This window comes from Artemia sp. Qi Xiang Cuo, chromosome 11 (genome assembly GCF_049724085.1).
Source record: "Artemia sp. Qi Xiang Cuo chromosome 11, ASM4972408v1, whole genome shotgun sequence".
Classification (NCBI taxonomy): Eukaryota; Metazoa; Arthropoda; class Branchiopoda; order Anostraca; family Artemiidae; genus Artemia; species Artemia sp. Qi Xiang Cuo.
The window spans coordinates 4,391,237-4,419,006 of record NC_142804.1 but is presented as its reverse complement, the minus strand read 5'-3'; the positions used below and the strand labels follow the sequence as shown (position 1 = coordinate 4,419,006).

The following is a 27,770-nucleotide window of genomic DNA, read 5'->3' as shown; positions in this document are numbered from 1 at the left end:
TTTAACAGCAGGCGGGCTTTTCAGTGATACTATTTAGCCCTTTTCCTTTTGCTTCACTCTGTGGGCTACAGAGCTACTGGCTTGATTGCCTCATGATTATTAGATATTTTCAGATATCTTTCAGTAGATCTTTCGACTCTAGGAGTTCAATTATGAGTTGATAGATGTCGATTTCTATGCTCTGTGTGCAGGTATAGTTGGCTAGACTCTTGGCTGATAGTGAGATTTTGTCGTGTTTGAAGCATTTTAACAGTTTACAAAGCAAGGTATGTTGTGCAGACGTCAGCATATTACATTCAAATAGGCAATGGTCAATTGTTTCATTATTCATATTACAATGCCTGCAAAGAGGGGACAGGGGAATTGAACCACTTGAATTAGAAAACTTAGATGAGAATGCAAGAAAATTTAGTCCATTTTTTCCAGAACGAATTCTATAATAAATTTTAGAAAGATGCTTATTGGGAAAGGGGGAAAGGATAGGATTAATCTTATTAAAATTAATATCTGATAGCCTCCATCGGTAAATATCTCTAATCGGGATTGGTCTCCCACTTGGATGGTCAATATTTATAGCATTTTTTGCTATTTCATCAACCTGATGATTACCACTTATGCCAGAGTGGCTAGGAATATACTGAAAATAAGTTTTTATGCCACTTCAAGCAAGAATATCTATAATACTGAGACAATGATAAGTGTCAATGTCCAACTTATACTGAGGAGCTGAGGCCAGCAACTCAAGGCTGGATAAAGAGTCGGAATATACAATAATATTATTTGAATTTGCAATCAAAGGTTGGTTTTCCTTAATTTGTTCTAATGCCATGATTATGGCATTTAACTCTGCAGACATTATAGATAAATTATTATATAATCTCTCGCCCATTGCAATTTTCAGGTGAGGAAGGAAAGCACCACTTGCTACCTTCTCATTCATTTTTGACCCATCAACAAATATTTGGAAGTGATTTTTATAGGTAATTGTATTAAGTTCAGCAAATTTTTTCTGGACAAAAGCGATGGGGGTTAAATCTTTAGTCCACCTTGAGAAATCAGTATTTATTATGGGACTTGACCAATTTTATGGAGGGGATTGGGGGAAAGTGGGTGCAATAGACTTTGCTGGTACGGGGAACTTCTTCTGAATGTTGACATACTCAACTGCAATGCCTCTATACATGGCTGGATTTCTTAACCAATTATGTAGGGTGTGTGAGCTATTTGATTCAATTTTTTAAGATGTTTTGTCAAGAGAAAGCTACGTCTCTCCCTTATTGTTGTTAATCCACTCTCCATAAGCAGAAACTTGGTGCTTGTGGGTTTCCTAAGACCAAATATGAGGCAAATTATATCATTTTGTGTTGTTTCAATTTTTTGCATCTGGGTCTTTGCACATGCACCATATACGATGAGCCATAGTCAATATGGGGTTTTATATGTGATTTATAAAACTGGAGTAAGGTTTTCTCCTTGCAGCCCCAGGGTGTGGAAAGAAGTCTTTTTAGTATATTTGTTTTTCTATAGCATTTTTTTATTGGGTTTGTGATGTGGAGGTGGAAATTAAGTTTTTGGTCAAGCATGAGACCTAGGTAATTAATATGATTATCTTCTGGAATAGTTGTTCCATTTAGAGTTAGTTTTGCATCAACATGGTTTCGCTTCCGGTGAAATTGGATTATTTTTGACTTGGTAGGTGCAATGGGTAAATCTGAATGTTGAGAGAATTTTTCAAATTGGAAAAATGACTCTCGCCGACTTGACTGTAGTATCTCAAAGGTGTTGTCAGATGGCCACAGCACCAGATCGTCAACATATTATAGATTCGTGTGGGGTAGGTTCATGTCCCAGAGATATAGGGCAAAGAGGAGGCAACTGAGGACTGCTCCCTGAGGTAGGCCTTTGGTTGTTGTCTTTTGGGGTGAAGAGGCTGAACCAAGACAAACAATGAAACTTCGCCCTTCTATGAAGGATTTTATAAAAGATACTAGCTTGGGGGGTAGTCCAAGGTTTGCAAGTTTGTTTAAAAGGATTTGGTGGTTCGCATTGTCATATGCCCCTTCAAAATCTAGGAAAGCTGCAACTAGGACATTATTTTTTGAGAATGATTCATTTATTGCATTTGTTTGCAAAATGAAAGCATCTGTTGAGGAGTGGTGTTTCCTGAATCCAGTTTGAGTGTGAGGGATCATATTGATTTTTCAACAAACCAGAGGAGTCTGTGATAGATCATTTTCTCCATTATTTTTCCCCATCACAGTAGTAATCATTATGGGCCTACAGGACTCAGGGTTCCCTTTTGGTTTATTTTTCTTTAGGATTAGTAGGAGGGACGAGCATTTCCATATATTGGGGAACAGAGAATACGTCCAAGCGTGATTATAAAAATTTAGCAGTTCTTGTTTGTATGAAGGGATGAGATTCTTTATCCATGTAGGGTGTATATTGTCATAGCTGCAGCTCGTTTTGGTCCTAAGATGATGTATTGCATTATTCATTTCCTGGACTGAAAATGGACTACTTATATACTCGGATCCTGGGCGTGGTTGGTAACTTGGGTTCATAGAAATTGGGGACATTTTGCTTCGATTATTTGATGTTAGCTTATTAACAAAAAGAGTTGCAAATAGCTTAGCTTTTTCCTTATCATTGTCATAATGGGTATTATTATGTATAAGCTCATACAGGAGTGGGTTGGGGGAAGTCTTTTTCCCACAGATGTGGCTTATGACTTTATGTATAATTGGTTCATGTGTTTCTCTGGAGAGATTATTTGCAGAATTATTCCAGTAATTATATTTAGCATCTATTATAGTCCTTTTTAGATTAGATTCTGCTTGTAATTTTTTTAAATATGTAGTAGGAGATGGTTTTTTTATGAATTCTGTCCTAGCTGCCTTTTTCATTCTCCATTTATTTTGGCACTCATTTGTCCACCAGGCTTTAGGAATGTGTTTAGGGTAGGTTTTCTTAGGTGTTGTCCTGGGGATAGCATGATTAGCTGTATTTATTAGTAAAGATGTCAATACTTCAGCATGTGTGTCAACTGTTGTGTTTGAAATGTATGAATTTTGGGTGAAACTTGTGATTTCACCATTTAGCTTATTTTGGAACATAGACCAATTTGCTTTAGTGTTGATATATTTGGAGATATGTGGTAGATTTTCAGCAGGTTCATTTAGGGAGCACACTATAGCAAAGTGGTCAGTACATAGACTATCAATTTTATTTATAATAAATTTTATTCAAAATATTTAATGACACAATTTGTAGGTGAATTGTGGAGAATCTGCCACTTTTGGGGTTGAAGTAAGTATTCAGGTTTGGAGGGGTAGCAACAGCTAATTCATTATTATTTGAAGTCATATGCTCAATCAATTTACCAGCTTTATTTGCTGGTTTAATCCCCCACAAAAGGCTGTGGGCATTGAAGTCTCCACAAATAATGATATTTTTTAACATATTAGAATTATTTATATAATTAAAGAAATCCATGGCATCTGTAGTTTGGCCATTAGGGTAATAAAAGCTTATTATGTAGTTTTTTATATTATTCAGCCAAACACTGATACCATTTACATCAACATCATTAGCAAAATCTGGAAAATTGATGCCACAGAATTTTATATTATTTTTAACTAATAGAGTTACTCCACCTCCTTTTCTCTCTGATGATCTATCTTTTCTCAGGATAATATATCCCAGACTTAATTTATTGAGTTTGGGTTAAATGAGTTTCCTGGAGGCAAGCAATATTAATGGAATTATTATTCATAAAAGATATTAGTTCATTTAGCTTATTTTCTGTGAGTGATCTTATGTTCCACTGGAGTGTTGATATATGTTGTGTTGTTGATTTATTTTTCATATGACTGTGTATCAATGTTCAGCTTTGTTAAAAGTAAAGCAACATTTTTTTTTGCTTGAATGAGCATATCATCAGGGATGTAGATTTTTGCCGATTCTGAAATTATTTTTGTTTTCTGTAGTTGATGTATGTTCATGGCCTGAACTGCATTACTGTTTAGAATGAATAAGCATATATTTGGGGATTGCATGTTTGGTTGTGCATCCTGTTTGTCAGTTAAGGAAATAATTCCTGGTAGTGTTTCTGGTTTGTTTCTTCTTGGGAGGAGGGGGCAGGCTGACCTCATCTCACCGGACAAGGAGGCTTGTTGACTTGGTGATTCCTTCTGATAGGGATGTGAGCTAGGGGGCTTAGAAGATGGTGTTTATAGGGGGCTTAGAAGATGGTACTGGATGCATTGGGGGCGTTTGACTTGGGGGTTTCGGTTGGTTTCATTACGGGCTTTATTTGGTATTGTTGGGCAGCATTTTCTTCCATTGCTGCAAAGGGGTATGGGATGGCCTTCTCTGTTACTATTTGGAGCGTTAGAGCTCTTTTCTTATATGCAGGGCATAGTGATTTATTTGTAGATTCATGTGGGCCTTTGCAATTGATACATGTAGGCTGAGTGTTGTTGCAAGTTGTCAACTCTTTAGGATGGTATGCCTTACAATTACTACACTCTAGGAGAATTTCATTGCATTTGTTTGTTGTGTGTCCCAGTTTCAGACACTTCTGACACTGGATAGGCTTAGGTTTGTATTCCCTGTGTGGTTTGACTTGCCCAACTAGAAATAACTTTTCTGGGATGCTATTCTTTCCCTTCAGTGTGTATAAGAAGGATTTACTAGTTTTTAGGCCATGGGAATTGGATTCACCAAGTTGGGCAACGTCTCTAGCGTCGAATGAGTTGCCAGTCCTATCTGGGAGCCCTTCTTTTAACTCCTGACTGGATATTTCTGTGGGACGCTTATAAATTGCTATTTTTGTTGGTGATTGTTTTGGGTTCCATTTATATGCATTAATTGGGGTATTCAGAAGGGATTTTAGGTTAATTATTGCGTCTGCTGATTTCTGATCTTGGACAGCTATTAGCAGAGATCCATCACGGTTAATATTAAGAGAGAACATTGATTTTATCAATTTGAAAATTGCAACTCTTATTGCAGTAATCTTTTTTATTTCAAAGGAGGTAGTAGGAGTAATTTTTAGGTAATTTCCTAAGTTTTTGGAGGGAGGATCTTGGGCAGGGAGAGGGGAAATGCTTTTGATTGGGGAGATTTTTTTTCCTTTTTTTAGAGCTTCTAGAAAGGACCTCTTGAAACCTTTTATCATCATTTATGGTGACATTAGCCCCTACACTTATCATTGTCCTATTCTAAGAATTGGAACTATCATTTGAACTTTGAGATAGTGTGCTTGGCCAGCCAAGATGGGTATCACTTTCACTGGCATTTGAGGTGGGATCTGGGGGGACTTTTTTGGGGGGGACTTCTAATCATTGCCTATTGGAAAAAGATTTAAACAAAAAAAACATAACTAAAACAAGAAGGGATATAGAATGATATCGAACCTTCTGCACTATACTATTGGGAGGAGAAACACCACAGTATAGCCCTGAGGATGAATTGAGCAGGGTTGGTTCGGTAAAATTGTTGATTAAATGCGATAATATTTCACAAGAAAATTTATTTTAAATTTCTTATAAAGTTGCTGCTGTTGGTGATGATCTTTTGATATTTGCAGCTCCTTTTTCTGATTCAACTCACGTAACATTCTGGATACAGCTCTGCTGTTCCCCTTCTTCAACTATACTTCGCAGTCTTTGCATTTTTTCCGTAGGTGGTTACGCAGTGCCTTTCTAATTTATCGCTCTATTCTTCTCTTGAGGAGCTTATAAGTATCACGGCTATTGCGGTCGGATTTATTACAAAATAAACGTTTATCCTCGCATAGCGTAATGATCTCATCCGTGATCCATGGTTTTTCATTGAGAGTTTTTCGAAAGAGGATGTCATTCGTTTTCTTGGTGATTGATTCCTAATAAGTCATTCGCTATCTTGATTCCTAAAAAGCCCAGTTCAAAGCGCCTGAATTCATCAATCAAAATGTCGATACGATAGGTGTTTTTTTTAACGTTGTAACATCCCAAGTTGCAATTTTGATATTTTAAAATAACTGAAATTATTATAGTCCGAGGAAAAGCAAGGGTCCCAGAACCAGTGGAGGATGGGGACTAGTCTACATGAAGCACTTAAGCCGACTTAGAACCAGACAGTAAGAAGTCCCACGGACCTCCAGTTGAATGGAGGAAATACATTTCACTCTTTTCACTCACAGGCCCAATACCACTCTTTCCGGTTAGAGGCCATTCAGATAAATATGTAAGGAGGGGGAGGAACAACAAAATCATTGTAAAGCTACAAATGTTGTAACAGTCAATCATGTTACTTGATACGGAACTTGAACGGTTCACTTGTGGAATCCAAACTGATTGATTTTGCAGCTCAGAGAAACTCCATTTTCACCATAAGAAGAAAATTGAGGACGGAATCTCCTTGGTCTCTTTCTTAAAGAGTTGCAATTCTTCTTTCACAAGCCTACCATTTCCATTCAAACTTTGTTTAAACTACAATCTAACCAGACTTTTAATATCTTTATCTTAAGGATTAAAGGACAATGTCATAAAATCGCTACCGTACTTTAGCACAGATAACATGCATAATCCCTTTGGAAAAGCGTTTGAGATATTTACATTATGATAATTCGTTCTTCAAAGTTCATCAAGACCATTTGGATCCATTGACTAAATCTAATTAGAGTGAAATTGAAGCAAAAATTTCAACTTGGTGTCTCAAACACTATTATAATTCCTCCTTAATTTTAATGATTTAAATTCTGCCGTAACTACTGTATGGAATACCTTCCCTGAATCTTATTGAAAATATCATCTGTTTGGTACCTTCTAAAAAATCCACGACACATAATTGGTAATAAAATAATCACCCATATATAATTACCATATATTTTTTATATACCCTATAAAAAATCTACCATATATAATTGGTAATATAATAATTACCCATATATAATTACCATATTTTTCTTATATACGATATAAGAAAAATCTATCATACATAATTGGTAATATAATAATCGCCCATACATAATTACCATATATTTTTTATATACCATATACAAAAATCTACCATATATAATTGTGCGTGCCGGTAACTTGCACTAAAAACAATGCAGGGAAGTCGTGGGTTGTGCAATGAGCAGTAAATGTTTCCAAAGGGATCCCAGCCTAACCTAACACATATCCGATAATCACAGGGAGCATACGGTTTTGTTTTCTTTTATGCCTGAAAGTAAGTTAGCATTGCAATAACTTCAAGAGATTGCATACAATCAGTAGGGAGGGTTATGAACTAATGTTTTATGCTATTCCACTTACATTATTTTTAACAATAGCCTCCAATGATGACTGTGATGCAAAATATGGTAAAAATCATCCGTCATGGCTTCTGGTCTCTGAACTTCAAACGTTATTTCATGTGCTCATGCTTGATGTAATTTAAACAACAAAAATATAAATTAAATAATAGATAATATTAATTTATAAATATAAACAAAAATATATCAATGCTAAAAATTGAAATGCTAAATTTAAACTACTAAAAAGGACTGCAAGTTTTCTTAAGGTGATTTATAAATTTGTAAAATAAAAGTTTTCTAAGGGTAGTTTTTCTTCTAAATGAGGCAAATCAACTTCGCGTTTTTAGTAAGTCTAAAATGGTGAGGCATGCCCTCTTTGAACTGGATTCTAGAACTTAGGCATACGCAGAACTGCATTCAAGAAAGTTAGTAAAAATAAGTAGAGCTTTCTAAGGGATCAAAAAGCCTATCAACTAAGATCAGAACACCTTTCAGACCATAATTTAGGCTTTCAATCCATTCATGGAAGCTTCATTAAATTAGCTAAACAGTTCTGTCAATTGGTAGTAGAACAATAACTTACTATAAACCCAAATAATAATACTAATAACAACCGGAAGCACAGAGGAGGCTAAGCTTGTCAAATAGAAAAAAAAAACTGTCTTCGTATCAGCGCCTGCAGTAAAACTTTTTGTTGAAAGAATCAAGATCTCTTTTATATATATTTTCGAAGTCGCCGTGAGTAGTGTGCTAATAGGCACCACAGAACTTACATAGAAACTTACACCTGAGGCAATATGCACCACGAAACTTACAGATAGTCTGGTTTGGTGGGTATAGTCTGGTTTTGTGGGTATAGTCTGGTTTGGTGGGTATAATCTGTAATCTGGTTTGGTGGGTATAGTCTGGTTTGGTGGGTATAGTCTGGTTTAGTTTTTCAAAGAGAGTGAGTATTTGACATTTTTGCAAAAAGGGACAAGGAATTCGCAAATTGGACACTATGAACGATATTAATTAATGTTTTGAATAATAGGAGTGTGATTGATTCTAATTAGTGATTGGATTGTATGAAGGTGGAGAAAAAAAAGGATTAAAATGATTAACAGTTAAGGTAACCCCGAAGGGGTTGTTAACTCATTTAATTTTTTATAAATTTGAAACAACATCAGTATATGAAAATGGCTAACGATGATAGAATGACATTGTGAGTTGACCTAGCCTTACCTCTTCGATGCGTCAATTTTGGAGGGAAAATCAAAAGTACTGAGAATCGAAAATAAATGGGATATGCCTCAAGGGCAAGGCTCGGAGGCCCCTCCGTCCCCCATTTCTGAGTGCAAGGGAGGGGAGGAGGGTCAATTTTGGAGGGAAAAACAAAAATGCTCAGAATCGAAAATAAATGGGACCTGACTCAAGGGCAAGGCTCAGAGGCACGTCGTTCCCCAATTTCTGAGGGCAGGGGAGGGGGAGGGTCAATTTTGGAGGGAAAACCAAAAATACACAGAATCGAAAATAAATGGGATCTGCCTCAAGGGCAAGGCTCAGAGGCCCCTCCTTCCGCCATGTCTGAGGGCATGGGAAAAGGTGATTCACTGGGTTCGGGACCCCAACCCATAATCAGCATCGTACATAACCGAGACCGGCATAAACGGCAAGGTTAATCGGCCCCTCCTTCCTCCATTTCGTAGTGCAGGGGGGAGGGGGAGTCAGATTTGTATAGACAAACAAAAATACACTGACTCGAAAATAAAAGGCAAATGCCAGTATGGCCAGGCTCAGACGTACTGTGGTCCAACCTTTATGAGGGACGGGGAGGGGGGAGGGTCAATTTTGGAAGGGAAAACCCAAAATACTGAAAATTGAAAATAAAGACGATCTGCCTCACGCAGGCGTCTAAGAAGCCCTTCCTACCCCCATTTATTAGGGAAGAGGAGGGGGGAAGGTCCATTTGGGACAAGCAACCAAAAATACATCTTTACTTGGTGCCAATTAAAAACGAAATTTTTATGTTAAATATGTAGTTTACGCATCTGTTAAAATAGCTGGATGAGGTTTTAGAGAATCTGTTGCCTCATTACGTGTGGTTTTTCATTACTTAGTGCCCATTAAAAACGAAATTTTTGTGTTAAATAAGTAGTTCTTGTATCTTTAAAAAGAGCTTTACGGGATTTGAGAGACTCTGTTGCCTGATTCCGTGTGGTTTTTCTTTACTTAGTGCTCATTAAAAACGAAAATTTTGTTGTAAATAAGTAGTTCTTGTATCTTTTAAAAGAGCTTTAAGGGGTTTGAGATACTCAGTTGCCTGATTCCGTGTGGTTTTTCTTTACTTGTTTCCCATTAAACACTAAATTATTGCGTTAAATAAGTAGTTTTTGGATCTTTTAAAAGATCTTTAAGGTGTTTGAGAGACTTGGTTGCCTGAGTACGTGTGGTTTTTTTTTAATTGGTGCCCATTAAAAATTAAATTTTTGTGTTAAATAAGTAGTTCTTGTATCTTTTAAAAGGGCTTTACGGTGATTAAGAGACTTGGTTGCCTGATTCCGTTTGGTTTTTCTTTACTTGGTGCCCATTAAAAGCGAAATTTTTGTGTTAAATAAGTCTTTCTTGTATCTTTTAAAAGAGTTTTACGGGGTTTGAGAGACTCTGTTGAATGATTCCGTGTGTTTTTTTCTTTACTTGGTGCCCATTAAAAACGAAATTTTTGTGTTAAATAAGTAGTTGTTGTATCTTTTAAAAGAGCTTTACGGGGTTTGAGAGACTCTGTTGCCTGATTCCGTGTGGTTTTTCTTTGCTTAGTGTACATTAAAAACGAAATTTTTGTGTTAAATAAGTAGTTCTTGTATCTTTAAAAAGAGCTTTACGGTGTTTAAGAGACTCGGTTGCATTGTATTTTCCATAATTTTCTTACAAGAAACTAGAGTTTACAGCCAAAAAACCCTTATTAGCTCAGATTTTATAGAAATGGTTTTATTTTTCGATCTGAAAATAGACTAAAGTTTCAGATTTGAACCAGAGAATTGTATTTCCCATAATTTTCTTACATCTTTGGAAATGATTAACAATAACAAACATGTTTTCGACCAGATGGGTTTTTTAAAACACATTCAGCATGGCGTGCGCTATTTTTTTATCATGAACACTTTAGAGACCAATTTGATAGCGGGTGTTTACAACTAAGGGGGAAACTGGCCCGACCAAAAAGTATTTATATTCTTGTCACTTCTCACTCCTCCAAGTTTTCGAAGCGGGCTCTTACAACTAAGGGGAAACTGTCCCGACCAAACAGTATTTATATTCTTCTCACTTTTTATTCCCCTAAGTTTTCAAAGTGGGTGTTTACAACTAAAAGGAATGGCAGAAGGATGTATTAGCGAAGTCATAGTGGAGGGCGAGTTGCTAGCGGAAAACCCGTGTGGATGAGTTGAAATAAAAATTTTTAACAATAAATGACTGAAAAGGGTTTTGGGGGAGATGGGTTGATTGCCAGAAGGATGTATTAGTGAAGTTATAGTGGAGGGCGAGTTGCTAGCGAAAAACCCATGTGGATGAGTTGAAATAAATTTTTTTAACAAGAAATGACTGAAAAGTGTTTAATTGGCAGAAGGATGTATTAGCGAAGTTATAGTGGAGGGCGAGTTGCTAGCAAAAAACCCATGTGAATGAAATAAAATAGAAAAATTTTAACAATAAATGACTGAAAATGGTTTTGGGGGAGATGGGTTGATTGGCAGAAGGATGTATTAGCGTAGTTATAGTGGAGGGCGAGTTGCTAGTGAAAAACCAATATGGATGAGTTGAAATAAAAAAAAATTCACAAGAAATGGCGGAAAAGTGTTTTGGGGGAGATGGTTGATTGGCAGAGGGATGTATTAGCGAAGTTATAGTGGAGGGCAAGTTGCTAGTGTAAAATCTAAGCTAATAAGGGTTTTTGACCGTAAACTCTAGTTTTTTGTAAGATAATTATGGAAAATACAATGCGTTGGCTCATAGGTGAAACTTAAGTCCAGGTATCGATCGAAATATAAACTATTTCTGTAGAATCTGAGCTTATAAGGGTTTTTGACTATAAACTCAAGTTTTCTGTAAGAAAATTAGGAGAAATACAATTCTCTCGTCAAAATGTGAAACTTATATCCATTCTCTGGTTTAAATTTGAAACTTAAGTCCAGTTTTGGATACTCATAATAATGAGGACTGATGGTTATAATTCAATATTTGTTTTTCGTAAAAAAAAAATATTTTTTTTTTAAACTTATAAATTATTCAACTTTATTTTTTTTTGTAGGTATATTAAAATTACAAAATATGCTTAAGGCTCTAAAAATTGTACTATGTGATTGGTCAGAGACACAATTTTGCTTTCCTACTGGTATTCTATGTCCAGATATCGACACTTCCTAGTCTATAACATGTAATAAAGCAGTATTTTTTACACAGTGGAACGATAAACACATACGTCATATCTTTTAAAAAAGTGAAGATGGAGCATTTTAATAAAGTGTGTTCACATGTCAATGTTATTGTAGCATTGAATGCTGACAAGGAGAAGTATTTAAACTATGAAACAAGTAAAAATGATAGCACTATTGGAAATGTATGTGTGCATTGTCTTGAGAATAAGGAATTTAATATCTTTGGAGTATCAAAAAAATTCAACTTTTCTTAAGATGGATATGTAAGAGTAGATATCCAGAGATGATAGCACTCAAACAAAATGACAATATAAAATTAATAGCTGATGAAGAGAGACATCTTCTTACCAGTGGTTGGAGTAACATGTTACCTCTTGTTGCACCCCTTCGTCAACTTTCGAGTATTAACATTCAACTGAAGATCAAAAGAAGACAGGCATACTCTCCTACTAATATCATAAACCATATCCTATCGACGTACTGAAACTGTTACCTTTGTAAAAATAATGTTGTAATAGAGAGTGAAATTGCCGTAAAAATAAAAAGGGCACTAGCAGAAAATATCACTAATTAATGATATGATGAATCGAAGTACCAGCAAACGTCACTATCATTAATCAAACAATTATGGAGCCATATAATATCATAGACGAAATACATATTGAACATGTGGATGACCCCCATAAGAATTTTATTTACAAGCTAGCATTATTGTAGTATTGAATGCTGACAAGGAGAAGTATTTGAACTATGAAACAAGTAAAACTGGTAGCACTATCGGAAACGTATGCATGCCTTGTCATGACACTATGGAGTTAAATTGCTTTGGAATACCAAAAAAATTCAATTATACAAATGGTGGATATGCGAAAGTATCATTTCCAGAGATGTTAGTACTCAAAGAGAATGCCAACATAAAAATTATAGTTGATGAAGAGGGGTATCTTCATGCTAGTGCTATAGGTAACATGCTGCCTATTGATAGAACCTTTCGTCGGCTTTCAGGTATTAGCATTCAAATGAAAGCAAAGAGGAAAAGAAAGGCCTACTCTGCTACTAATATCGTAAACCATATCTTGTCTACGTGCCGAAACTGTTACCTGTATAAAAATAATGTGGTAATAGAAAGTAAAATAGCCAGAAAAATAAAAAGGGCCTTGGCAGAAAAAATCACTATGGAATATAAAGATGAAACGATGAAAAACAAAGCACCAGCAAACGTTACTGACATTGATCAAACAGTCAATGAATCAAATAATACCAAAGACGAAAAGCATATTGAGCCTGTTCATGAGAAACCAGTAAAACTTGTGTATGATTCAAAATGGAATAATGATTATTCTACTGATTACGAACTAAGAGAAGACAATAACTACAATATCAAGAGAGAACATGGTGAACTATTTTATGGAAAAAATTCAAAATTTCCAAAGTTAATCATTTATGTTAATAATTTATCATAATATATTTTTGTATTAATATTATAATTAACATTATTTCATTAAAAATATTACATTTTTATGTGTTCATTATTTTTTAGAGTAAGATAACATATCAAGCGTTTAGAATGTCTATTAAAAAATCGACGATGTAAGAAAAGGAATTTGCGTACATCTATTGTCAGACATATGGGATAACATTGTCAAAAGCTAGGTATCAGAATGAAAAAATTGTAGGTAAGTAAGTAAGCAAGTAAGTAAGTAAGTAAGCAAGTAAGTAAGTAACAAACTCTTTCTTGAATTCACCTCTTGGATACACAATACAGAAATTTACATGCACACAGAGACAACCCACACACACACACACACACACACACACACACACACACACACACACACACACACACATACACAAACACACACACACAGAGACGACACACACATGGCGACGACACATACACAGAGACGAGACACACACACAGAGAAGACAACATACAGAGAGAAGACACACGCACAGAGACGACACGCACACAGAGACAACACACACACACACACACAGAGACGACACACACATAGCGACGACACACACACAGAGAAGACACACACACACAGAGAAGACACACGCACAGAGACGACACACACACACACAGAGACGACACAAGCACAGAGATGACACGTACACACACAGAGAGACGAGACGCACACACACACCCACAGAAACGACAAACACACATAGAGATGACACACATACAAAGAGATGACACACACACACAGATACGAAACACACATAGAGACGATACACGCACAGAGAGGACACACAAACACATGCACAACAAGCACAGACAACGACAAACACACAGAGACCACACACAAACACACTCACAGACGACACACACATTGCGACGAATCATGCACAGAAACGATACACACACACAGAGAAGACACACGCACAGAGACGACACACACACACTCACACAGAGACGACACACACACAGAGATGACACACACACAGAGAGACGAGACACACACGCACATAGAAACGACAAAACACACATAGAGACGACACACACACACACACACACACGCACACACACATATACACACACACACACACACACACATACACTGATACGAAACACACATAGAGACGAAACACGCACAGAGAAGACACACACACAAAGACAACAAGCAAAAAGACAACACACACACACAGAGACTACACACACACAAAGACGACACACACATAGCGACGACACACGCACAGAGACGACACGCACACAGAGACAACACACACACATACACACACACAGACGACACACACATAGCGACGAAACACACACAGAGACGACACACACACACAGAGAAGACACACGCACAGAGACGACACACACACACACAGAGAGACGACACACACACAGAGATGACACGTATACACACAGAGAGACGAGACACACACACACACACAGAAACGACAAACACACATAGAGATGACACACATACAAAGAGATGACACACACACACAGATACGAAACACACATATGGACGATACACACACAGAGAGGACACACACACAAAGAGAAGACACACGCACAGAGAATACACACATACACACACTCACACAGAGACGACACACACACACAGATGACACAAACACAGAGAGACGAGACACACACGCACATAGAAACGACAAAACACACATAGAGACGACACACACACACATACACAGATATGAAACACACATAGAGATGATACACGCACAGAGAGGACACACACACAAAGACAACAAGCACAGAGACGACACACACACAGAGACAACACACACACAAAGACGACACACACATAGCGACGACACACGCACAGAGACGACACGCACACAGAGACAACACACACACACACACAGAGAGAGAGAGACAACACACACATAGCGACGACACACACACACAGAGAAGACACACACACAGAGACTACACACACAAACACACACAGAGACGACACACACACATAGCGACGACACACACATACACAGAGACGACAACTCACAGAGAGAAGACACATGCACAGAGACGATACAAACACACAGGGACGACACACACACAGAGATGACACACACACACACACAGAGACGAAACACGCACAGAGACAACACACACACAGAGACAACACACACATACACACACAGAGAGACAAAACCCACACAGAGACGACACACACATACACACACAGAGAGACAACACAGACACACACAGAGACGACACACACACATAGAGACGACCAACTCAAAGTGAGGACTTACACATAGAGACGACACACGCACAGAGATGACAAACACACAGAGACGAGACACATAGAGAGAGAGAGACGACACACACACACACACAAAGACGACAAGCACACAGAGACAGCACACACAGAGATATGACACACACACAGATACGAAAAACACAAAGAGATGACACACGCACAGAGAAGACAAACATACAAAGAAGACACAAAAACAGAGACGACAAACCCACAGAGATGACACACACATAGAGACGAGACATGCACAGACACGAAACACAAACATAGTGATAGTGAGAGAGATATCCAAAAAGTTGGGTTGATCTAGGTTCACTTATAATGGCGCGCCACTCTAAGTTAACCTATATCAACCCAACTTTCACACACACACACACACACCCACACACACACAAAGACAACAAACACAGAGAAGACTATGTAGAAAATAATTTAAAATTACCAAGAAATTTAATTCAGGAAATAATGAAAAAAAAATTAGACGAGGGTACGTGCGCGCACGGAACCTGGTCTAATTTTTTTTTTCATAATTTCCTGAATTAAATTTCTTTTCGATTTATTTTCGAAAACCCTATTTATTTTCGATTCTGAGCATTTTTGGTTTTCCCTCCAAAATTGACCCTCCCCCCTCCCCTGCCCTCAGAAATTGGGGAACGAAGGGCCTCTGAGCCTTGCCCTTGAGGCAGATCCCATTTATTTGCGATTCTGAGCATTTTTGTTTTTCCCTCCAAAATTGACCCTCCCCCCTCCCCTGCCCTCAGAAATGGAGGAAGGAAGGGGCTCTGAGCCTTCCCCTTGAGGCAGATCCCATTTATTTTCGTTTCTGAGCATTTTTGGTTTTCCCTTCCAAAATGGACCCTCCCCCTTCCCCTGCCCTCAGAAAGGGGTGAACGAAGGGCCTCTGAGCCTTACCCATGTGGCAGATCCCGTTTATATTCGATTCTGAGTATTTTTGGTTTTACCTCCAAAATTGACTCCCCCTCTCCCCTGCCCTCAGAAATGGAGGAAGGAGGGGCCTCTGAGCCTTCCCCTTGAGGCAGATACCGTTTATTGTCGATTGTGAACATTTTTTGATTTCCACCCTAATTTGACCCCTCCCCTCCCCTGCCCTCAGACGTTGAGGACGGAGAGACCTCGGAGCCTTGCCCGTGAGGCAGATCCTATGTATTTTCTAGTCTGAGCATTTTTGGTTCTCCCTCAGACATTGACTCGCCCGCTCCCCGGTTCTCAGAAATGGAGGGAGGAGGGGCCTCTGTGCCTTCCCCTTGAGGCAGAGCCCTTTTATTTTCGATTCTGAGTATTTTTAGTTTTCCCTCCAAAATTGACCCTTCCCCCGCCCCTGCCCTCAGAAATTGTGGAACGACGGGCCTCTGAGCCTTGCCCTTGAGGCATAACCCATTTATTTTCGATTCTGAGCATTTTTGGTTTTCCCTAGAAAAATTGTCCCTCCCCCCCTCCCCTGCCCTCAGAAAGGGAGGAACAAAGGGCCTCTGAGCCTTCCCCGTGACGCCGACCCCATTTATTTTAGATTATGAGTATTTTTTATTTTCTCTCCAAAATTGACGCATAGGAGAGGCAAAGCTAGGTCAACTCACAATGTCATTCTATCGTCGTTAGCCATTTTCATAGACTGATGTTTTTTCTAATTTATTAAAAATTACCTGAGTTAACAACCTCTTCGGGGTTACCTTAACTGCTAATCAGTTTAATACTTTTTTTTTCTCCACCTTCATACAATGCAATCACTAATTAGAGTCATTCACACTCCTATTATTAAAAACATTAATTAATATCGTTCATAGTGTCCAATTTGCGAATTCCTTATCCCTTTTTGCAAAAATGTCAAATACTCACTCTCTTTGAAAAACTAAACCAGACTATACCCACCAAACCAGACTATACCCACCAAACCAGACTATACCCACCAAACCAGATTACAGACTATACCCACCAAACCAGACTATACCCACAAAACCAGACTATACCCACCAAACCAGACTATCTGTAAGTTTCGTGGTGCATATTGCCTCAGGTGTAAATTTCTATGTAAGTCCTGTGGTGCCTATTAGCACACTACTGCCGTGTAATTTACCATGAGTAGCAACGGAACACAATGCATTCATAAAACCTAATTTTCGTACGCTATCAAACACTTCGTGGTAACGAACTGTAAGTAAGGAGCACCCCGGCTCAATAGTAACCGAAACTCTAAAAAACGGAATTTTGAAACCAATAGATACATCAAAAGAACTGGCTTATTATTTCAATTCAAATATATAAGTTTCATTAAGTTTAGTCTTACCCATACGGCTATAAGCCTGAGACAGTTTACCTGATTTTCGAAAAAAAAAGAGGAATGACCCCCTAAAAGTCATAGAATCGTAGTGAAAATCACATCATCAGATACAGCGAGTCAGAAAACCGTACTGTAGAGATTTCAAGATCCTATCTGCAAAAATGTGGAATTTTGTATTTTTTGTCAGAAGAAAAATCACTGATGCGAGTTTATTTGTTTTTTTTGTTTTTTTCCAGGGGTGGTCGTATCGACCCGGTGGTCATAGGATATCATAAAAGGGCTCGTTCGAACAAAAATCCTGGGTAAATTTTCACCGGGATTGAATTGGCTAGAGGATATTTCCGTGGGGAGGGTATTTCTCCGTGGAGGTGGGGCCACATTTCCTGGGAACATGTAAAAAAAAATCAGACATTAAATAAAAAAAAAGATTTTTTCAACTGAAAGTAATGGACAATACTAAAACTTAAAACGAACAGAAATTATTACGTGTATGAAGGGGGTTGCCTCCTCCTCAACACCTCACTCTTTAAGCTAAAGTTTGAATTATTTACCAATTCTTTAAGAACGACTCCTGAAACACAAGAGTCGTTTAATTGGAACAATAAGAAGCTTTTTTAAAAAGTACTAAAAGTACCGTAAAGAGTGAGGTGTTGAGGAGGAGGCAACCCCCTTCATATGCGTATTAATTTCTGTTCGTTTTAAGTTTTAATGTTGCTCCTTACTTTCAGTTGAAAAAAACTAGTTTTTTTTTTGTTTTTTTTTTATTATATATAAGATCCTGCATTGTTAGCGTTTTGTAGATTTCATCCTACAGATTTCAAGTCAAGCACTTTATGGTAACAATCTGTACGTAAGCAAGGGGAACTCTGGCTAATAGTAACCGAAACTTATAGGGGAACTTTTGATAACAATACATACACCGAAAGAATTGATTTTTATGCTGAATCTAATTATGTATGATTCATTAAGGTTAAATTTATACACCAACAGCCACGAGCCTGAAATACCCCTGATTTTCAAAAAGGAGAATAACGCCCCGAAAGAACAAGAGATCGTGATGAAAGTGATACCATCAAAACCAACATGTCAGAAAACCCTGTTGCACAGGATAAAAGTCCCTTATCTACAAAAATGACCGAAAACTAAACGTTCAATTAGGCAGCAAAAACGATGTTGCCCAGAAAAATGGCGTTTTATGCCGCTTTATGGCAAAAAACAGCAATGTTCACTCTAAAGAGGGCAAAAAGCGATCACGTAAGAATTCTAAGACAACCAATCAATTTAAAATTATAGAAAAACTGATCTAATTATATATTTTATATAACTAAATTATATAATTATATAAATATTATATAATTTATATAATTAAAAATTATATAAAATTATTGATCTACCCAGCTTCACCGGCAGCAATGCCGCTCGGTGGTGTATTCGTACCTAAAGATAGAAGTAGTCCATAAAAAATAAACTGCCATAAAAATAAAAATATACATATTCATCTTTCAGAAAACTATTGAAAGGGCATTTATATGACCTCCCAGTCTCAGAGACTATATTGGTGTGCAGTATACCATTCGATCCTAAGCACAAATGCAGTCCATAAAATGAACTGTAAAGACAGCCTCGTTGGGGGGAGGGGATTCCCCCTAAATATTTTTCCCTCCCCTAGGTTTGGCAAAAACATCACCTTTGGGATTTTAATTAAAAAATACCTGTTTGGTATTTTCATTGAAAAAAATGAAAGAACATTAAAACTGCCCATCCCTAGATTTAAAAAGTCAAATTTGTCCCCTCCCCTACATTTTCGTGAATTGACACCCCTGATCATAGAGAGTTTGTCCAATATAGCTTGTGGCAATGAACTATCGCATACTTGCACATCAACTATTAGGGAGTTAGCCTACAGATTTCCTTATGCGAGGGAGGGCAAATAATCATAAATAGCGTTTTAAGCCAATGTTTTCAAACTATCTAAGAGATGTGCTTCAGGCAAGGGACGTACGCAGTGTTTCTTTTGGGAATGGGGGGGGGGGTGTTAATAAAAAAAAAAACAAAACATTTATTTGATAATTTCAATAAGTGTCCAGGAAATTAGAAAAAAAAATTATAATTCTTTTTTTGGGGGAGGGGGTTCGAGGAAACCCCCCTCTCCCTATGCGTAGTTCCCTGCTTTAAGTGAATTTAATGAATATTTGGAGGATTACGCATTTAACCTCTGACCACCCTTCATTAGGAGGAATATATGCGCGTGTGTATGTATGGATAAGTATAGGAAGAAACGTGTTTTATGAGTGCTTAGGGGGCTCCCCTCTTATTTAAGAGACTATAGCTTATTTTGAGACAAATGCCCTTTTAGACAAATACACTGAATGGGGTTTTCTTCTGTAAGTATCGTTCAGCAAAAGTTAAACTTTAGTTTAAAGAATCAATTTTTGTGGGGTGGTAACCCTCGGGTTGTTACCAGTATGGTATGTATGAAGTGAAAGGTTGTTACCATTCACTCGGGTATGTTACACTTCACATTATGGGTGGTAACACTCGGCACAGGGTTAAAAAGAACAGCAATTAAATAAAAATACATTTTTTTTAATGAAATAAACAGCGACACTAAAACTTAAAACAAATAGAAAGTATTCCGTAGGCTATATGAGGGAGGCTGCCTCCTCCTTAACCCCTCGCTCTTGACGCTAAGGTTTGAATTTATTCTCAATGCTATAAGAATGGCTGCTCAATAACAAGAGCAATGGGAATGGGATAAAAATACCTCAAGAACAGAAAAGCTTATTGATGCGCATTAGTTTTAGACAACAAAATATTTTTGATGTTTTAAAACCAGAGGGTACATAGATAAAATATATTCTCCAACAAAAAATTAAAATTAGCCATTCAAAACAAAGGCTCCTTCCCACAAAGGCTACCACAAAGGCTCCGTAGCTTCTAAAGGCTGTTCACTACATTTGTTTCACTCATAACTGCTTTCAGCATAGCAATATAAAACTTTAGCGTAAATTCGAGAAGCCAAGGATGAGACCGCCCCTTCTTATGTACCGAATAATTTCTAGTTGTTTTAAGTTTTTGTACCATTAAAAACAAAGGCTCCTTCCCACAAAGGCTACCACAAAGGCTCCGTGGCTTGTAAAGGCTGTTCACTACATTTGTTTCACTCATAAGTGCTTTCAGCATAGCACTATAAAACTTTAGCGTAAAATCGAGAAGTCAAGGATGAGACCGCCCCTCCTTATGTACCGAATAATTTCTAGTCGTTTTAAGTTTTTGTATCACCCCTTACTTCCATCTAAACAAAAAATTCACCTAATTTCATTAAAAGATGACGAATTTAAAGCATAATTTGGTAAGTGTACCCTGGTTTGTCTCACGACTGGAAAATCAAGTTAAGATTCCCAGGAAAAGTTTTCGAGAGGAGGGGGGGTAAGGGGACCCTACTACAGCCCTAACAAAACAGTATATGCTATGTTTTATTCCTTTTTATACTGGTAATCCCACAGGATCTTTGGTCAGAGGTAAAAAAAATATAGACAGATTTGGCCTCAGTTTGATTTGAAGGGTGTTTAGTGCTGAACAAGTAGTTTTTTATTAATAATTAGATGTCACTCTGGTTTTTTCTCTTCATTCAGTTTTCTTTCTTTTTTTTCCTTTGTAGCTATTAAGTTGCAAGGGTACAATCTTTGTGACAAAGCATCTGAGACATGCTTATATTTATGATGATTAACTCTTCAGAACTATGTAGACTATTTGGATTTATTCAATAAAAGAAATTAAAGAAACAATATAGAATTGATTTATATTAATTGCTCTATAAAGATTGTCTATCTTGTGCCCATCCCAATATGAGATGCAGATTATATATACAATTATATATAATCTATATATACAATTATAGCCAACAATCATAAGAATCTTAATTAAGTAATTATGGCTGTTAGGTATTTGGTTTTAATTCTTATAATTTTTGGCTTTTATTGAATTTTATTCATCTTTTAATTTTTTGGTTTTTTCATTGGTTTTTGTTTTTTTTCATATTGACTTTCCGCGTTTTATTCTGTTGTTTTTTTTTTGGCACTCTCATTGAATATATTTTTTTCGTTTCACGCTGAAGAAGAGAGGCGTTTGTCCCTCGAAATATTCGCTTTGTTGTTTTGTCAGTATTTTCTTTGACCTTTAAAAACGCCATTTTTGCTCGTTTTTCGTTCTTTATGTTATGTCAAGCCAATGTGGTTTAAGAAATTATCATTGGCCTCCATCTGCCAAATTTAAAATATACATGCAGCAGTGGCAATATTAGTAGCTTTAATTTACTCACAGTAGCCTTGTCAATTACAAGCATTAAAAAGCAAATGAATATACTATTGATACCCTATAGATTTACTATGCTATAGATTTAATAATATGGTATATTATTAAATGAGAGGCTTCTAGAAACCACGTAGAATTAACTTATATTAACTGAAAACCCAAAAAAATCGTCTGTCTTGTGTCCTCTCAATATGAGATGCAGATCAAATTATACAGACTCATTAAAGCTAAAACCATCAAAGCCTATTTAAAGCATCTTGTTTGTGTAGGTTTTCAAAAATTTTCCTGTTAAATATCTACCCCCCCCCCCCTTATCTTTTGAATATCTAGCAACAACCTCTTCCACATTTTTCAACACTCAATTCTTTGGTGCCAAAATGAAAAGCTTTAAAATCAAATTTTACAATACACATGTAGCAGTGCAATATTAGTAGCTTCAATTTACTCACAGTAACCCTGTCAACAGCTTCTTGTCCTCCTCGTTTCATTAGCTGGTCTTTAAATCCAACTGGAATGTCACTACTATCAAAGCATTCAGTCCAGGCTGAGGGATCACCATGACTTAGGTTTTCACATGGAGTATCTAAAACAAAAAATACAGTAATGTAGGCTAAGGAATTTCGTCACAAAATTTGAACCCCTCTCCCCAGGAACCATCTTCTTATTTGTTGCTCTTAGTGGATTGATACCTTCCTTATTCAAAGGTTTATAGTCAAACATTAAGTATTCCTGAGAACAGTAGGAAAATAAAACAGCACCTAGTTGAAGATCTAATATCATATATAACTTGATATCCATAAATAGGAAATAGTAGGTGAAGTTACAGCAAAGTTATAGAGAGAAAAAGGTCAAGATGTGAGTTATTCTATCATCCAAGCACCAGGGACACAGAGTTGTCCATGTTCAGTCATAAGAAAACATCCAGTTGTTGTGAGTCTAATTATCTGGAAATATAGAATCAGAACTCCAACTTTAGCAATCCAAGTACATACATATACATAGGTTCAGCCATTGGGGAAGCATGCAAGGGGTAGATACATAAAGCACATTTTTTGCAACTATGGTCCAACTTCTGGATGGAGAGGTTTTTGAGGCTACATAATCCCATATTTTATTTGATTAGATCTAAAGACTCTCACGCCAGCTTTGAATCCACATGAACAAAGGTTACTGGCTTAGACAACTCATTAACTCCCATAAACTACCAAAACTGCAGCTGCTCAAAAACCATTCAATCCCTAGCAATGTCTAGCAGAACAATCTTAAAAAATTAGCAAGAAGTTACTGTTTTAATTCTCATTCTAACATAGACTCATTATCCAACCCTGAAAGTTCTATTCATTCAGATAACAACTTTGCAATTAAGTAGTATGTTGAAGATTTTCAAAATGATGCTTCAGAATAATAATGTCTCAAACCTTGACATGCACTTCTCTACTAAAATGTTACTAACATTTAATCTTTTGTTCATGGATGTTATTGATGTTCTTCACATTCCCCTCTCAATGAAGAGGGGGTAAAATTTTGAAAGTAGCAATCATTATGTCTGGAAACAGTGTTGAAAATGGAATCAAATGTAGTAGGCTGCTCTTTTGCTATTATAGTATTTAATAATAAAAAAAAACATAAGACTATTACTCAGTTTTGTTAATATAGTACTTAATTCAGAAGAGGGTAGTAAAAAGACTGTTTCCCAGTTGCAACTAAGCCTTCTCACTCCCACCCCTTCCTGCCTAGATATAACAATTTCAATTTCGGAACACCCCATATAAGGGACATCTTGTTCCTTACTTTTTACATAAATTGATTTATTTCAATCAAATCTGACAATATCAACAACCTATAAATCTTTTGTTCTGTCATTTCACTTCTCAGCATTAATATTTCACGCGTCTATTTTTGCTGGTAGAATGACGACAACCCATAGATTGCTGATGAGCCAAACTGCACATTACTTTCAAAGGATAAAACTTAATTAAAACAAACATAGAATAAACAAAAGGTAGAAAATCATTTCAATGCCCATCAAACATGTAATCATCACTACCATCATAATTCTATCCTAGCCCTGCCCATATACAGAAGTAAGCTGATTTTCCTTTTTTAGATTGGCTTTATTTGGCATTACAGGCCAGCTGTTAATAAGAAATAAGCCCGAAAAGTAATGCAAACTTTGTTATAAATAACCTATAAATATGTGGCCCCATTAGAGGGAGGGGGCTATGATGCAATAGCAATGATAACTACATTTGGAAAGAACACTGCATTAATTTTTTTATTTTTAAATGTTGCTTTTCTTCAATTTTATTGCCTGAAAGCTAAGTTGTGTCAATTTGGGAAGGGGACATGTGCCCCCTAGATTTTGAAAATAGCTTTTTCTGGTATCTTCATTAAAACAGCTTTTTTGGAATTTTTAATAAAAACAACAACAAAATTAGCCCCCCATCCCAATATCTTTTATGAATTGACGCCACTGTGAAAATCTGGTAGAATTTACTATTGCTATTTAGTTTGTATCAATTTTGTCACACAAATGCTATTTGTAATTTGACTCAATTGTATACCCAAGAGAAAAATGAAAAAATTTAAAAAATATATATGAACCACAACCACTGTCAATAGCTAAAGCTAATATTTAAAAATCTATGTCTTCCAGCAGAAACACTAGAGCTTATGCACCCAGACTTGGACCAACAAACCTAAAAAAAGATTTATTTAGCCCTTTTTTAGTTCCACTTACACTTTTTATTTATTTAAACTGTAAGAGCAGAAGTAGCAATAGTAGTAGCCCTAAAAATTTCAACTTAATACCCTGAATTGTTCTCAATATATTGACAAGGTGTCTTATTGGCAACCATACACACAATGCCTTTTGATCTAGTCTTAAAGCATATTGGGCCAATTTCATAATTGTGGGGGGGGGGGCTGACATGGCAAATATCCATATAGACATAGTTGCTGGTCTGTTCTACAATGCTGAACAAAATTACTGCCTAAAAATTTTGACTGGATTAGTTTAGAAAATTAATGGGCTTAGAAGAAGGGTTGCTTGCCCTCCAATCTCTTTTTACTCTTAAAAAGGGAACTAGAACTTTTATTTTTGAGTTGAATTAGCTCCTCTAAAAGTTTTAATGAAATATTTCTAGCTATTATAGAGTGGCGATGCCTATGATATTGCTTATATCCCATTTTGAAAACATGCATGCATACAGTATTTTTCTAATTGTAACTTCTCCTTAACATTCCCTAAACGTTTCACCTTAATACCCTTAGTACCATGAGTTGCAGTAACTCTAGTCGTAGTATCAATAGTATACACATATTCCCTTCTGGCTAATTCAAAATCTGCCACAACTTACCCACAAAGGTTTAACTTAACAAAGTAAGCGGTTCTTTACATATTGCTTTGTCAGCTTTTAGGAAACATAAACGCTCATACTTTATTTTGATCTAGTTAAACATCCACCTAAATATCCCTTAAAAGCTTCATCTTAATACCCTGAGCTTGCGTAGTAGCAATAGTTGTAGTAGCATTAGCAACAGTATGTGCATAGCAGCTTTGGATTCTTCAACATCCCCTTCAACACAAGCTGAAAGTTTCAACTTAATACCATCAACTGTTCCAGAAGCATTTCTGATACATCCTCTTGACAACCAGTGGGCATAGTTTGTTTTGATTTAGTTCCATACAGTTTCAATATACCCCAAATTTCTTGCCTTAAAACCTTTAGTTTTAGTAGCAGTAGAATTAATATTAGTAGCCTTAGCTTTAGTTGCAGTAGTAGGAGTAGAAGCATTAATAGTAGCAGTAGTAGTAATATGAGTATAAGCAGCAGCATTAGGATGCAAATATTTTCTTTTGGTTAGATCAACATCCCTGAAAACAGACCCTGTTAGTTTCAATTTCACATACCAAACTGTTCCTAAGATATTGTTGTTAAGCCCTTTTGATGGCCTGCATACAGATGGCGTGTGTGGGATTCAGTTCACCTTCCCCTTCAAAATTCCTTCAAAATTTCACCTTCATACCCTTAAGCATAGTTGTAATATTAATCACAGTAGTAGTATTGATATTATTAGTAATAGCATTAAAAGTAATAGTGGTAATACTAGTAACAGTAGTAGTATTAACATATTGCCTTTTGGTCACTAGAGCAACCCTCTTGTCAAACCCTGAAGATTCTATCTGTATAGAGTGAGCCATGGATATGACATTGCCGATACGTCATTTTCTGGTTGCTCACATTCATTTAAAAACTTTCTTCTCGATGTTCTTAGTTTGACAAGTAGTTACAATAGAAGTAGTAGATGAAACAGTAGTAGTAAATGTAGCAGCAATAGCAGTATTATCAGTAATGTACACATACTGCCTTTTGGTCAGATGATGTTATCTGAAAGTTCCAACTTAATACCCAAATCAGTTCTTGAGATACAGTCTTTTGAAAATGTACATGCACATAGTGTCTTTTTATTTAGTTTTAATTTCCCCTCAATATTGTAAATAGAGTAGTGTGGTACTTGTTCTAGTAGTATTGGTACCATATAAATACTACCTTTTTTATCATGCCCCTTATCATTTCCTGACAGTTCCAAATTAATATTCTCAGTCATTCTTGAGCTATGCCCTTTATATAATTTGTATACATATAACATTGTTTTATTAAGTTCAACACTCCACTCATTATTCTCTGAAAGGCTCACCTGAATGCCCTTTGTCTTTTTGGAAAGTAAAGTTCAAACATGTATACATTTCTCAATAAAATATATTATATGTGAACAATGAACAAATTGCCTAACTTACAGCCCTTGCCCTGAGGACTGTGGGAAGCTTGACATCACCAAAAGCGTAATTGCTGGACCTTTCAACAATACTGAACAAAATAGTTCTCTTAAATTTTGATTGGATGTGTTTTGGTGAATAGTAGGCTTGGGGAGGGGGGGGGCTGATTGCCCTTCATTCACTTTTGACTCTTAAAAAGGGCACTAAAATTCCAACTTCCAATCAAGTGAGCCCTATCCAATCTAACAAATATAAAACCACACATTCCATAATAACCTTATATCCCTGGGTCATAACTTATTACCTTAAATCGCACTTGCTAGCGATAGGACGAATCCTGTGTCCGCCAGCTTCAGTGATGATAGTTAATCATCATTTGTGGCGTCCCAAATGGTGCACCACGGTTTGTTGAGCCACTCTCTATTCACTGATGACTTAAACGCATCCACGCTGGTAGAGGTTACTGTTTTTTCACTAAGGGAGTTCCACAAGCTGACAACTCTATTTGAGAAGAACTTGTTCCTTAGTCTGGTGTTGGCTCGTTTTCGGAATTGCTTTTGAGAATGACCACGAGTTCTCTTTGAATTGTCCGGTTGAAAAAGGCCAGGAATGGTATCCTCAGCATTTAGGAGCTTGTATGCTGTTATCACATTGCCTCGTTTGCGATGATATGTTAGAGATAGTATTCTAAGCTTAGGGAGATTGGATGGATAGGGGACATCATAGAAGTCTTTAACACATTTAGTTGCTCTCCTCTGTACTGATTCTAGAGTTACTTGGTCTGTCTTATTGATTGGGCATGTGAGACCCATTCCAAACTATAGCCTTGGTCAAACTAGACTCTTGTATAGCATGGTCTTAACAGTTGGAGATCTTCTAGTGAACGTTCTTTTGATTAAGCCAAGAGTCTGATTTACCTTTGCAATAGTCACTTGTGCATGAATAT

The 27,770-nt window shown here is 36.8% G+C and overlaps 1 protein-coding gene across 1 annotated transcript in view; it reads right to left on the bottom strand.

Annotated features, from left to right (window-relative positions):
• LOC148946554 (27 kDa glycoprotein-like) overlaps positions 1–27,770 on the bottom strand; it is an 81,582-nt gene that overhangs the window by 47,732 nt on the left and 6,080 nt on the right. Inside the window, exon 2 of the mRNA XM_089097436.1 lies at positions 22,494–22,627. Coding sequence (XP_088953562.1) covers positions 22,494–22,627 — 134 coding nt within the window. The remainder of the gene's footprint in view (positions 1–22,493; positions 22,628–27,770) is intronic.